This window comes from Petaurus breviceps, unplaced genomic scaffold (genome assembly GCF_028583685.1).
Source record: "Petaurus breviceps papuanus isolate PSGF00001 unplaced genomic scaffold, PetGlider_PUasm1.0 90740, whole genome shotgun sequence".
Classification (NCBI taxonomy): domain Eukaryota; kingdom Metazoa; phylum Chordata; class Mammalia; order Diprotodontia; family Petauridae; genus Petaurus; species Petaurus breviceps.
The window spans coordinates 3713373-3727849 of record NW_027187330.1 but is presented as its reverse complement, the minus strand read 5'-3'; the positions used below and the strand labels follow the sequence as shown (position 1 = coordinate 3727849).

The 14477-nt window shown below is 37.3% G+C and overlaps 1 protein-coding gene across 1 annotated transcript in view; it reads left to right on the top strand.

The window, feature by feature from the left end:
• HPSE2 (heparanase 2 (inactive)) overlaps positions 1-14477 on the top strand; it is a 730895-nt gene that overhangs the window by 422870 nt on the left and 293548 nt on the right. The window contains exons 4-5 of the mRNA XM_069067170.1: positions 818-991; positions 9910-10081. Coding sequence (XP_068923271.1) covers positions 818-991; positions 9910-10081 — 346 coding nt within the window. The remainder of the gene's footprint in view (positions 1-817; positions 992-9909; positions 10082-14477) is intronic.

Below are 14477 nucleotides of genomic sequence, written 5' to 3'. Positions count from 1 at the left end.
GCAACTCACAGTCGGACTGAGTGACGCTCCCAAAGATTTCCCCAAGCCTTTCCCAATCCGTCCCTTCCGATTCCATTGTCTTCCCTCCGTTGATTATTTCCCGCTTCTCCCGCGTAAAGCCGTTTGTATGTAAGTATTTGTGTGTTGCCCTCCTCTATTGAACTGTGAGCTCCCTGAAAGCAGAAAACGTCTTTTGCTTTTCTTTGTGCCCACAGAACTTAACAGAGAGCCTGGCATATAATGGGTGCTTCATAAATGCTCACTGCCTGTCTATCACAGGCAGTACTTGAAGCTAGGCCTTCTTGGTTCTGAGGCGAGTTCTCTATCCATTATGTTATATTGCTTCTCTGTATTATGGTAGCCTTTCATAAATGCTTGTGAGGAAGGGAGAGAGGGATGGAGGGAGGGAGGGAAGGAAGGAAGGAAGGAAGGAAGGAAGGAAGGAAGGAAGGAAGGAAGGAAGGAAGGAAGGAAGGAAGGAAGGAAGGAAGGAAGGAAGCAAGCAAGCATTTATGTGCCAGGCACTGTGCTAAGTGCTTTACAAATATTATCTCATTTGATCCTCACAACAACCCTGGAAGGTAGCAATTATTATTCCCATTTTACATTTGAGGAAATTGAGTCAGACAATGACATGAACCAGGGTGGCACAGGTTGTCAGTGTCTGAAGCCAGATTTGAACCCAGGTCTTCCTGACTTTCAGTGCCACCTAATTACATCTCAATTGAATTCACTCCCTTCTTTGAAATCCTTGACCGCTTCCTCTCATATGGAGTTTTTGTTTGAGAATTACAAGCCTTCCTTTGCTTCTTCCCAGCCAGGTCTCTAGACAAACTCTATAACTTCGCTGACTGCTCTGGGCTGCACCTGATCTTCGCCTTGAACGCCCTGCGACGCAATCCTAACAATTCCTGGAACAGCTCAAGTGCTCTGGGTCTGGTTAAATACAGCGCCAGCAAAAAATACAACATCTCTTGGGAGTTGGGCAATGGTGAGTAAAGACACTGTCTTCTCTGCACTGACAAGCAAGGAAGAAAAGGGAAGAAAAGTTGGTAGTCCTTCCTGGCAGACTGTCACCTGGGTATGAGTTAGGAAAACTACAGATGCCTGGTCTTTAAGAGGAGATCCTCAGCCCCAGGATCCAAATAGCCTCTTTAACTCAACTCTTCCTTGTGGAGTTACAACCACTTTTACACTTGGATCTTCTTATTTGAGTTTCCCCTCTAGCCAGCACTATGATTGTTCCCATTTGACAGGCAAAAAAACTGAAACTCTAAGAGGTTACAATCACTTTCACCCTTGAATCTTCTCACTTTGAGTTTCCACTAGCCAGCAAGTAGAATTGTTCCCATTTGATGGGCAACAACACTGAGACTTACATGGTCCTTGACACAGCTGGTGAATGACAGGGTCCACATTCCAACTTTTGGCCCCAAGTCTTGTTCTTTAATTTTTTAAAAAATATTAATTATTAATAATTAATCTATACTTATTTTAATTAATATTTAATTAAATTATACTTGTTTAATTAGTTATTAATAATTAATGAAATTATACTTGTTCTCCAATTCTCTTCCCATGGAGGGAGGGGGAGTGTGATGGGAACAAAAATAAAAGCAAAACTCTTGTAGCAAATATGCAGTCAAGAAAAAACATATCCCCACAATGGCCATGTCCAGAAATGTGTATCTCATTCTGTCTGCATCTTGAGCCCATCACTTCTCTGTCGGGAGGTAAGCCTTTCCACTACACCATCTTGCCTCTGTGAACCATAATCCATTGGGGAGCAAACTGCTCATTTGGGTGAATGCCTGGATTTTTCAGGCTCACCTTTTTGTTTGCTTAACTTTATGGGACTCTGAAAATGGCTGGCCAGGGATTTCAAAGCAGATCACTACGGCTGTTTGGGGGGGGGGGTTGTTTTGTTACTGCTGTTACACCTACAGCGACTTGATTCAGAGCATGGGAATAAAACTACACGTGAACTTGACTGTTTCTCTTTTAACCAGGATACAGCCCATCTGTAACAGCCAGGATAATATTTTCCCTCTGGTAATTTAACCTTTTTTTATGTGAGACCTTCTTGTGGAGAATCTGGAATTCATTCCTATTACTGAATCAATGCTAATTATGATTTCATTTTGAGTAATAGCCATCTGAACTGAAAATGTGCCAGCATCTTCATGAATGGCTTTGTAATTTAATGTGTTGCACTTTGTTGATACTGAGGCTGAAGAAACACAGGATGCCCTTGTCATTCTTGGATTCTGAGCTCCCCTGCAATAGAGGAATCTCTGAATCCAAAGGCAAGGTGCTTGGATGAAGAGGGACTAGAGTTTCACAAATCCCTCTTTATTTCTCCCCACTTTTCCCTAGTGGCAGACAGCTTTGAGAATCTGTACCTAACCTCTTGGTTCCTCAGTTTTCTCCCCTTAGTTGAAATACATTTTCTCTCTTTTAACTTTCTTATTTTTGTCCCTTTCTCTTTATCCCATCATTCTCCACTTCTCAGAGGGAGAAGGAGAGGATGGGGAAATATTCAAAGGGAGGAATGGACTGGGCAGCCTGCCTAGATCAGATTGGAAAATCATGGCAGTAGTACCTTCAAGGCCTGAAATCTCAGTTTTAGGTATTGAAGCACTGTGAGGTTATACATGTGCTAAATCACAGGGAATGCTTTGGGATTTGGGATGATTTAAAGAACTGGAATATTTGCTTCCTGGCCCCTTTACACCCCTACTCTTAGCCACAGTCACTCTGAGCACGGTTCCCTACCTTCATCTAATCTGAGTCCTCTGCATGTACTTTTCTAAAATGTATCCACAATTAACCTAGTCTACCTCATTCTAGCCTCTTCTGTAAATGGAATTCTCATTCACTGAGTTCTAAGGAGATGGAGCAGCTTAACTGAAGGAAAGATAGAAGGGAAATTTTTATTGACTCCAAAGAAGAGCTTGAAAACTACTAGGAAGAGAAACTGTTTGAGGACCGTGTAAACCAATATGGTAGACAAAAGAAACCTAAGAAAGGTCATCAAGTTTGCATATCTCTAAAAGGCTAAGTAATAATGGATTGCTTATACTTTAAAAGAGGGAGAAGAGACAATTGTCCCTTTGTTGTAGTTCATCATCTCTAAGAGTTAATGAAGGAAGATAGAAAAAATACCCCTAGAAAAGTAGAAGAGAAGAATTTATTTTTCTTGCAATATGGTTATTGCTGAAGGAGAAGTTCAAGGAAGGAAGAATATTATGAGCCTTGTGATTATCCAAGACAAAGTATTTTTAAAAAAATAAACATCATATTAATGTAAATCCAGTAAAGTGAGAAGAGGACTTGCCTGACACAAGAAAGAGGAAGTCAGGGGTTTGAGAGAGAAGGTAGAATTAGGAAGAAGATCACTTCAAGCAGAACAAACTATAGCCCTAGAGAGTAGTTACAAAAAGGAATAAATTTAGAAAACATACAGGACCCTTTGGTTTGAGTATGGGCTGGGAAAAGAAGGAAAGGAAAGAAAACACACTGACTTGATGTAAGGAAAATAATCATTGTTTGATGCCTGTTGCTTAATTCATTAACTTTTTAAATTTTGATTTTTTTCTTATGGTAATGGTAGAGAAATGGATAAGAGAAACATTATAACAGGATTTGATAAGGGGAAATACAAATTTAACACTCATATGCATGAATGAGAATGGGATAAACTTACCCATAAAAAGGAAGTTTGTCAAAGGGACAGAATAGAAAGTAATTTGTTGGCTACAAGAAATGTGCTTAAAATATAAAGATACATTGACAGTTAAGATAATAAGGTAGATTAGAATTTATTATGCTTTGGGTACATCCCAGAGAATGAGAATAGTAATGATAATTTTAGACAAAATAGCAACCAGACAAATATGTTTAAAAGAAATCAGCAGGGAAGCTATGTTGTGATTAAAAGTACCATCGATAATGAATCAGTAGCAATATTAAATTTATGTATCAGATGACATACCATCTACTTAAGGTACTTTAAGCACTTAAGGAAAAAATAAACTTATTTACAAGACGATCTAAATAGCAAAACAGCAATTCTTCAATGTGCATTTCTTCACACTTGGACAAATGAAAACAAGAAATAAGACAGAAATTAAGAATTTGAAGAAAATATTTCAACTGGATATGATACACCTTTGGTAATTATTGAATGGTTACTTTCAGGAAATAACTATTTTTAGCATCACATAATGTTCTTAGAAAAATTGATCATGTGCAAAGAAATAAATAACTCATAAATTCAGAGAAATAATAAACATTTTTATAGATAGAATTAGTCTCCAAACTTATTAAGTACTTAATATGTGCCAGGCACTGTGATAAGTATTGATAATACAAAGAAAGAAAAAGATAAAGTGTCCCTTCAAGGTGCTCACATTTTAATCAGAGAGACAACATACATATAACTTTACATACAAGACATATTTAGTGCAAATGGAAGGTAATCTCAGAGGGAAAGTATTAACAGTTGGGGATGGCAGGAATAAAATAAAAATTTAATATTAAAATGTAAACAATAAGGGAAATGTGAATCAAGAATCCACACTTGACTGTATGGACAGTAGATGAAATATTGTCATCCTAAAGAATAAATGGGTCAAAAACTAATAATAAAAAATAAATATATTAAATAATATTATTACAATGAGATACTATTCAAAATGTATATGATAAAACTAAAGCAGTCCTTAGGCAGATGTATATATCCCTGAACAAATATATCCACAAAAGAGAGAGTTACTGACTTGAACAAACAGCTAAAGAAACTAAAAAATCAAAAGTCAACAATGCTTAAACAGAAAAAGAAATTCTGAAAATCGGAGAAGGGTTAAACAAAAATTGAATATATATATAATACATAAAAAATAAAAAGACCTTTTACACTAATCAATATAAAGGAGGGTTTTGTGGCTTTTTTTAAAAAAAAAACCTATATAGTGTACAATCCATTTTCTATTTAATTTTTTAAAAGAGAGTAGTGGAAAAACATAGTATCAAAATTAAAAAAAATGTGGAGGGAGAATTCACAGTAAATAGAGAAGAAATAAAGAAAAATCAGAAATTGCTATACCCAATTATATACCAACAATACTGAAAACATAAATAAAATGGATGAATATTTGAAAAAAAATTTTAAATACCCAGATTAACAAAACTCAAGACTTAAAAATACATATTATTCCTTGGAGAAGGCATGCAACTGAAATAAGTTAGATATTCATTGTTCATAGTTGGACAATGCCAACATAATTAAATGGAGTGCCTAAATTAAATTAATAATTTAATGTACCCATGATATTATCAGATGGTTAGAGACATAGACAAAAATAACATCTCACATTACTTAAAGGAACAAAAAATGAAGAATTTCAAAGGAAATAATAAAAATATAGGAATGATTGAGCAGATTTTACACTATTTACAAAGTGGTAATTATTTGAATGGTATAGTAGCTGACCTTGAAGAAAGAAAAACTTGTGTTCAAATTCTGTGCCTGTCACATACTAGCTATGTGACCGTAAGTAAGTCACTTATCTGCTCAGTAAAACCAAGCAACTTTCTAAGACTACAAATTGTAAAGCAGATGCCAGCAAAGTAGATACATATGGATTGTGGAATGCCCAAACAAAACCATGGTATGTGAATATCATGAAATATCACTGTACTATAAGAAACAGTTAAGTATGAGTAATTTAGAGAAGCACGGATGTAGTATGAAGAAAGCTGAACCACAAAAAATCATGTACAAAGGCTACAATAATGTAAACAAAGCGACACTAAAAGACATCAAGAATTCAGATTATTTTCAGTGTCCAGTCTCAGTAACAGAAAAGTGATGATATGGTATACCACCTGCTTCTACGTGGAGGGGTGGGTGGTGAATTGGAAGAGCAGATTGTTGCATATGCTGTTAGTTGTAATCAGTAACAGTAATCCCTCTGTTAGTTTGTTTTGCTTAATTGATCAGTCAGTAAGCATTTATTAAGCACCTATTATGTGATAGAACTACGATAGATGAAGTAATCCCTATCTGTGAGGAGCTAACAATTAATAAACAAGCTTTTATTATGGATGTGTTTGTCAAGGTGTTGGGTACCAGGAATGTGAGACGAGAATGTACCAGTTAATGCCTTGATGGAGTTTAGACTATTGAGGAAGATGACATATATGTATCAAGCATATGCAGGATATAGACAAAAAGACAGCAAATAACCTCAGGTGAGAAGGCAAAAGTAGCTGAGGGGACCAGAAAAGGCTTCCTGCAGAAGTTAGCATTTGAGTTGAATATTAATTATAAGAAAAGTTGGGGAGGTAGTTAGTAATTGAGAAGTGACAGTGTCATATAAAAGCAAAATCTTTGATAAACATTTTTAAAAAGAAGTTACCATGAATTGCGGGGAAATGTAAACATGTAAAGGGAAGTTGCTTAAAAACAAAGGAGGAGAAGGGTAGGGACAAATGAGAATTCCCTTGGATTGAGAATCACAAACAGTAGTGGAAGGAAAGAAAGAAGAAAGGAGGGAGGGAAAGAAGGGAGAAGGAAGGGGAAGGAAGGGAAAGAAAGAAGGGGAAAGGAAAGGAGGGGGGGAAGGTAAGAAGGAAGGAAAGGAAAGGAGGAATGAAGGTAGGAAGGAAAGAAGGAAGGAAGGAAGGAAAGGAAAGGAGGAAGTTAAGTACTTAGAATGTGCCAGATACTGTGCTAAGCAGTGGAAATAAAAATACAAACAAAAATAAAGGCAGTTCCTGCCCTCAAGGAGCTCATATTCTGAGCGAAAAACACAACAGGAAGCTAATAAGCTTGGTGAGAAGGTGCTCTTGAGCAGTCTGGTTAAAAATGTTTCCTAAATTCAGTGTAAAATGAAATGCATGCAGCATTGTAAATAAAATTAATGTGGAAAAACCTCAAAACTCTGGCTAGGTAGAATAGTTGATGTTAGTACCATGCCTCAAAAAATGAAAGGATGCCCCTGATAATAATTAAAATCATTTTTAGGGAATAGTTTCTCAAGGAAAGAAATTTGTTTGGATAAGACAACTCTTCTGATAGAATACAAATTCCTTAAGCAGGGATTATTTTCCTTTTTTGTCTTTATATGCACAATACCTAATACATAGTAGGTGCTTAATACTCGATTTAAAAAAAGTAATTTTTTCAATTTTATTAATGGTACAAAGCCTTTTTCACTTGGCAAAATAATCTATTAGTCTTCTTATTTTAGTTAAACATGATTAAATATCCTTAAAATTCTGGGTTCTATAGTAATAGCTAGGCTTTACGTAATGCAGACTTTTGAGGTTGCAAAGCATTTTCTATTCATTATCTCATTTAGTCCCAGATTTGTCCCTGTGGTACACTGATTCCAAGATCTGGATCTAAGTTCAGGTTTTTTCAATATTTGATGTTAATGACTGTCATAGATGAAGAAAAATATCTTATAAACATACATAGATCCAAATCGAAGAAATACATTATTCGCTGTACTTACTAAACCATGGTGCTCATTTTTCACCCCTATCTCCCAATTAGACAAAGGCTTAATAAATAGTCGTTCATTGATTTTTATTTGCTGCGTGGAAACCAAATTTTTTTCAATAGATTAAGCATAAGTAACTAGATTGGGAGCAAGAAGAAATACACAGTGACATCTCCAAGTTTTCACTGAGCTCTTATGAATAATCAAATATGCAGCCAGTAAGGACAGACAGAGGAAATTCTGGGGATCTTTGCAGATAAATAGGAGAATAGCAGGTGAACTTCAGTATGAAAGTTCAAGGTAGAAAAAAAACAAACAAATAAACCCAAATACAAGTCAAGGATGAGAAGTTACTGTAAGCCATGAGTTATGTATAGTCTTGAAGACATTGGTTTATTGAGCAGCCAACAACGCCCTGAATCAAGAAGGGCAATGGAAACAAAACTCAAAACATTATTTTGTGCTTTAGAAAGCTGTGGTGACCCTGGGGAAGTCACTTGACCTCAGTTTCCTCATCTGTAAAATGGGGATCATAATAGCACTTGCCTCCCAGGCTTGATCCAGTGAGAATACTTGCAAAGCACTTAGCACAGTGACTGGCACATAGTAAGTGCTATATAAATGTTAGTTATTATTGTTATTGTTCTTATTTTTACAAGGTAGCATTATATATGGGATAGAATTTTGCATTTTAAAGGCAGGAGACCTGAGGTTTGAATCCTGTCTCATGCATTTAATAGCTATGTGACCATTCACTCATTACTCATTCAGTAATTCTTAAAGACTCTGATTTATAGACAGCTTGCTGATTAGCAACAGCAGAGAGGATTTCCATCCTGAGAACTGCCACACCTCTGTTTCTTCCACTGTAAAACAGGGATCATAATATGTGCCCTATCTGCCATAGATAGATTAGAGGACTTAATAAAATGCCATATAAATTTGACCTGTTACTATTACAAAATTTAATTAAATGTAGGGAATATTGCAGACCATATGTGTGCACAGAGGAAGGGTGGCATGGAGTAAAGGGTCCTGGACTCATTCAAGAAGGTCTGGTTTCAAATCCTACCTCACCTTCTTCCTTTCCCTGTAGTAACAAATTACTCAACCTCTGGGAGTCTTAGATAACTCTTTAAGATATGTATGCTAAATTATAGATGGTTGGGACCTTCACTGGTGATAGACTTCCCTTATTGCCAAAACCACAAGTCCTTGGCATATTGATATACTTTAGGAGTGGGGGGAGGAAAGAAAGTAATCATTTCCATAATACCTCCTGTGTGCCAAGTTCTGTGCTAAATGCTTTACAAATATTATCTAATGTGGGCCTCAGGACAACCCTATGTCCACAGAAACATCCTAAAGGTAGGATGTTTCGTTTCTATCTTTGTTTCTCTAGGACCTAGTATGGTGAGTAGTACATAGTAGACCCTTATAAATGCTGATTGATTGATGCTACTGATGGTGATGTAAAGAAAACATGCCTTCAAAGAACTTAGAATCCAGTCTGGGGAGTTATGAAAAAAATACACCTGTACAACTATTGCAAAAAATAGAATGTGGCTACTTATTTTCTGAGATGTAATGCTAGGGCAGTTTAGAGGAGAAATCAGAATCATGAAGCATCTCCAAATAGTCCTCTGTCTGTGAAAGGATGGAAAAACAGAACAGGACAAAGCCTAGTGAAGAGTAAGCAAAATGATCAAGATGGTTCAGAGGTAGAGGCGGCTAGGTGGCACAGGGTGTAGAGCGCCGGCCCTGGAGTCAGGAGGACCTGAATTCAGATCCAGCCCCAGACACTTAACACACACACACACACACAAAGAACTAGCCACGTGACTTTGGTCAAGTTACTTAACCCCAATTGCCCTCCAAAAAGCAAAAAAAAAAAAAAAAGATGGTCCAGAGGCCATCTTGATAATGTGGAATAAGAAACGGACACCACATACAAATGCAATCTGTTCCTTAAATCTGAAAGCAATGAGGGCTGAGAGTGAGGGGATATGATCCAACACAGACAGACACATGGCTAGGATGGACACAGGCTTGTTCTACAAATCCTAGTCCTCAGTAACCAGGCATCACCCCCTTGAGAGATCATCATTATGGTAGAAGTAAAAGGAACTTAAGACAGTGTATAGTAAACTAATGAAGCTTGTTGCTCCTGGGATAGGATACAGATTGAAAATGTAAATACTTTCAAAAGGAATTTGTATTCCTTCATGGGTGGAAAAGCTCTGTAGCACACAAATTACTAAAATTTCACTGGCAATAAGGGAGTAGGATATAGATGTATCAGTGGAAGTAGGCTTGGGAATAGAAGAGGAACCGAGGCTTAGGGAATAGGAAGTCCATACCACCCAACACTGACTTACACAATTTACTTTTTATCTAGAGCCAAACAACTACAGAACCATGAATGGCCGTGCAGTGAATGGCAGTCAGCTGGGAAAGGACTATATCCAACTAAAAAGCCTGTTGCAGCCCATCAGAACGTATTCCAGAGCCAGCTTGTATGGACCCAATATTGGACGTCCCCGGAAGAATGTCATAGCTCTTCTAGATGGGTAAGTAAAATAGTTTTGAACTAGGAAAAATACAATCCAATAACCTTTGCAGGCAAATGACTCTGACCCCCCCCCCAATTATATACTAAGTTGAGGTAGTATGTGATAATAGATGGAGTACTGGTCTTGAAGTCGGGGAGAGCTGGATTTCAGATCTCACTGATGCTTAATATTTATGTGAGAATGGGCAAATTACTTAATCTCTCTAAGCCACTCTAAACTTAGGAGGTTCTGTAACAGAATAAGTTATAGATGGAGATCTCTAAAGATGTCTAGCGTTTATGGACAGAACACCATGAAATCATTTTAGGTTTTTAATTATATTTACAAGAGATAGAAATGGCAAACAACTCCAGTATCTTTGCCAAGAAAACCCCAATTGTGATCGCCAAGAGTTAGACACAGCTGAAATGATTCAATAACAATGACACAAGAGTTAGACACAAAGGCATTTAAAGGAAAGTGAAATCATAGCTGTAGCACAGTCCTATAAGAACAATGTCAGGAATGTTAGAACTCAATAAGTTGAGGTTAGGACAATTTAAAAAAGAGGTTTTCAATGGTATAGAAAATTAATGAGGCGGAACCAGATAAGATTACTGCTCAGGAGATGGAATGAGAATAAAGGATAATAGAGAGAAAATAGCTGTTCAGACTTTTGTTTTGCTTCTGAGTTGTTGTTTTTTTCTCTAAAGAAAATCATAATTTAGCCAGAAATTACAAAAGAAAAATAATTAATATGCAGTTGATTTCCAAGATAAATGAGGAAACAGTTAAATTTATTTGCCATTCGTGTGTTTCTATGTTACCATTTCTTTTGTTAGCAAGTTGAATAATCTGCTCTCAGATTATTCTTTTTTATTTGTTTTCACAGGAATATCTCAAATACCTCTCTTATTGAAGGGCCATCTAATTCAGTCACGATTAGGTTCAGATAGGTATACGTTTTGGGGTTGTATCTTAAGTTTCTTTGCTTTTTGGAATATATTATTTCATTCCCTTCTGCAGTTGCTTATGAGTACAAAATGGTTTTGTATTATTAGAATTTCCCTTTCTTTTATAGTTGAAGGTATTCCTTCTGGTTGCTTGCAGAATTTATTGTTTGGCCTTGGAACTGTGGAATTTAATCACAATATGTCTTAGAATTTGAAGCACAGAGTTTTGTTGTTGTGTGTTTAATTTCCTTTGTGGAGGCTATGGATTTTTCCATTGGTGCTTTGTTTCTGCATTCAGAAGTTCTAGTCAGGTTTCCTATATGATATCTTGTATTCTGATGTTCAGGTTTTTGACTTGTGTTCTTCTGGGAAGTCTATGATCCTTAAGTAATCTTTATACATTCTATCTTCAAGTTGAATTTTTTTGCTTATATAGATGATGTATTCTTTTTTATTTATTTTTGGAGGGGGAAAGGCAGGGAAATTGGGGTTAAGTGACTTGCCCAAGATCATACAGCTAGTAAGTGTGTCAAGTGTCTGAAGCAGAATTTGAACTCAGGTCCTCCTGACTCCAGGGCCAGTGCTCTGTTCACTGCGCCACCTAGCTGACCTTAGATGATGTATTCTTTAACATTATTGCATTTTACACCCGTTGTTTTCACTTTTGCTTTGTTACAAAGATTTGCCACCTTGGATTCAAGTTTTCCAGTGATCATTATTTCTGCCATGCAAACCATAAAATCTGTCATTTATTTTTGTCTAAGTTCTTCTCTCAAGGTTCTTATTTGTTTCTTGATTCATTGTGGAACATCCTTCTATGGTCCTATGCTCTTTTGGAATCAACAGATTTCTGTTTCAATAGGTAATTATTCAATTTTCTTTGTCTTGGAATATTAATTTAGTGATGTTTGTAATCTTTTGGTTGTCTTATGACTCATGTTTCCTTCTAATTTTAGTGTCTTCCTTATTGATTTGTCTGCTTGTGGTCTAGGTTTTTAACTGAGTTTTCTTCTTTCTGAGATCTTTTGTGGTTTTAGTCTTTTTTTTCCCTCTTTCATTGCCTTACTACTTACTTTCTGACTACTTCCCCGTTGACACTAGCCTCAAGGCTACCTCAGTCTCCCACCATATTGTTGTATTTACTTTTCATCCACCTTAGCCCATGTCTCAAGTAACTTCAGGTCCTCATCCTAGGCCCATGGCACAACTCCCTTTGTCATTTAGTTCTCTAGTAAGGCTATCAGTATTTGCTGCTTTTTGCAGAAGTGGGAGAAGCTAGAGTAGGTTTCTGCAGTTTTGGGGTTCTTCTTCCTAGGTTCTTCTGCCTGTCCCCAGGCAGAACAAAGTCCCCCCTTCCCCTACCTCCTTTTCCTTTGAATATTGCCAGGCATAGTTGAGATCGGCTGATTGTTACAGCAGAATTCAGGGATAAAGGCAGGAGTGGTATGTAACAACAAAGAAATTACAAAGAGCATGCTAGAGTACAATGTTGATTTGTATGTCCTGACATAACATGGAAGCTGGTGGGCAGGTGCTGAGGGAGTCGCTGAGGAAATGGCATCCTCCACCACTGATTCACAAGTCTCCTTGGTTTAGTGGATAGTGTCCTGTGGAGACAGCTATAATTACTGGACCTCCAAAATATACTCTATCTTTTTGTTTTATGATTTTTTAGAGTAAATGAGTACTAGAGAAATGCCTAATTGTTTGTTGGTCATGTGACCCAGAACATAAATGGGGATATAGTAAGGGTTTACCTTGCTAACTCTGATGAGTTCAAGTCCCCAGGTCCAGATGATCTGTATCTCAGAGTGCCAACACAGGCTTATGTGATTACTGACCCACTATCAGTTATCTTTTAAATCAGGCTCTTGAGAATGGGAGAGGTATCTCAACCTCATGAAAGAGCCAATGCCTTGATTTCTTTTTTAAAGGGGAAGATGAAAAAATGAAACATGAAGACTAGAGGTCAATGAGCTTGTATGTGATTCCTGGGAAGATTCTTGAATATCATTAAAACAATACTTAGTGAATTTCTAGAAAAGGAGATTATTTTTACAACCAAAATAGTAGCTTCACTAAGAAGAGGTCATATTGTACTACAAGTTATTGTTGTTGCCTAGTTGTTTCAGTCGTGTCTGACTCTTCATGACCCCAGTTGTGGTTTTCTTTGGCAAAGATACAGGAGCAGTTTGCCATTTCCTCCTCCAGCTCTTTTTACAGATGAGGAAACTGAGGCAAACAGGCTTAAGTGACTTGCCTAGGGTCACACAGCTCTCAAGTGGTGGAGGCCAGATTTGAACTCAGGGAGATGAGTCTTCCTGACCCCCAATCCTGATGCTTCTATACACTGTGCCACCAAGCTGCCCACTAGATAGATAGCATTTATATTTTATCAAAACATTTGACAAAATTACAATAGATTTCATGTGGACAAGATTAAGAGCTATGAACTAGGCAATAGTCCAATTGGAAGCATCCAGAAATCGTTGAATGACTCTATTCAAAGAATAATAATTAGTGGTTGGATGTCAGCATGGAAGAAGGTCTCTAGTAAGGTTCCTTTTAACATTTTTATTGACTGAAGGCATGCTTTTAAAATTTAGAGATAATCAATATCGACATTGGAGAGGTAACTGATTTGTTAGAATTGGGAATCTCAGAAGATCTTGATAGGTTAGGGGATGACATTAATAAAGTGAAATTTAATAGAAGTAAATCTAAAATCTTGCACTTGTATTCCAAAAATCAATTTCATAAATATAAGTTAAGGATAAATGTGAGTAGGCATCAGTTTAGAAAAAAAACTTATAGGTTTTAATGGACTGAAAGCTCAATATGAGTCAAGTGTGATTTTGCAGTCCCCAAAATCTAATTTGGTCTTGCACAATATTGAGAGATTCCTAACATTCATGAATACAGAGTGTATAGTCCCACTAGACTTACCCTAGCTTAGGTATTAGTATGTTCATGTTCTGGCAACTGCATTTTGGGGTGCTCACTAGTAAAAGTTGGAGGGTTTCCAGAAGAAGGCAATCAGGATAATGAAGAGCCTTGAATCATAGCACAGGTCTGGGCCTGGTGATGTACACCTATAATTACTGCTCCTGGGGAGGCTGAGGATGGAAGATTGCTTAGGCTCAGGAAATTTGAACTGCAGGTCAGTTAAAGCCAATCAGGGGTCTACACTAAGTCTAGCACCAATTTGGTGGGCCATTGGGAGCAAAGGAGGACGAGGTTGCCTAGGGAGAAGTGAACTAACTTAGCAAGAAAATGGAGGTCGATGCTCTTATGCCAATCAGCAGTGGAATTGGGCCCATGAGTGGCTGTTGCACTTCCAGCCTGGGAAAGATAGACCTAGTCCTGAAAAGAAAATAAAGAGGGAGGGAGGGAGGGAAGGAAGGGGGGAGGGAGGGAAGGAAGGAAGGAAGGAAGGAAGGAAGGAAGGAAGGAAGGAAGGA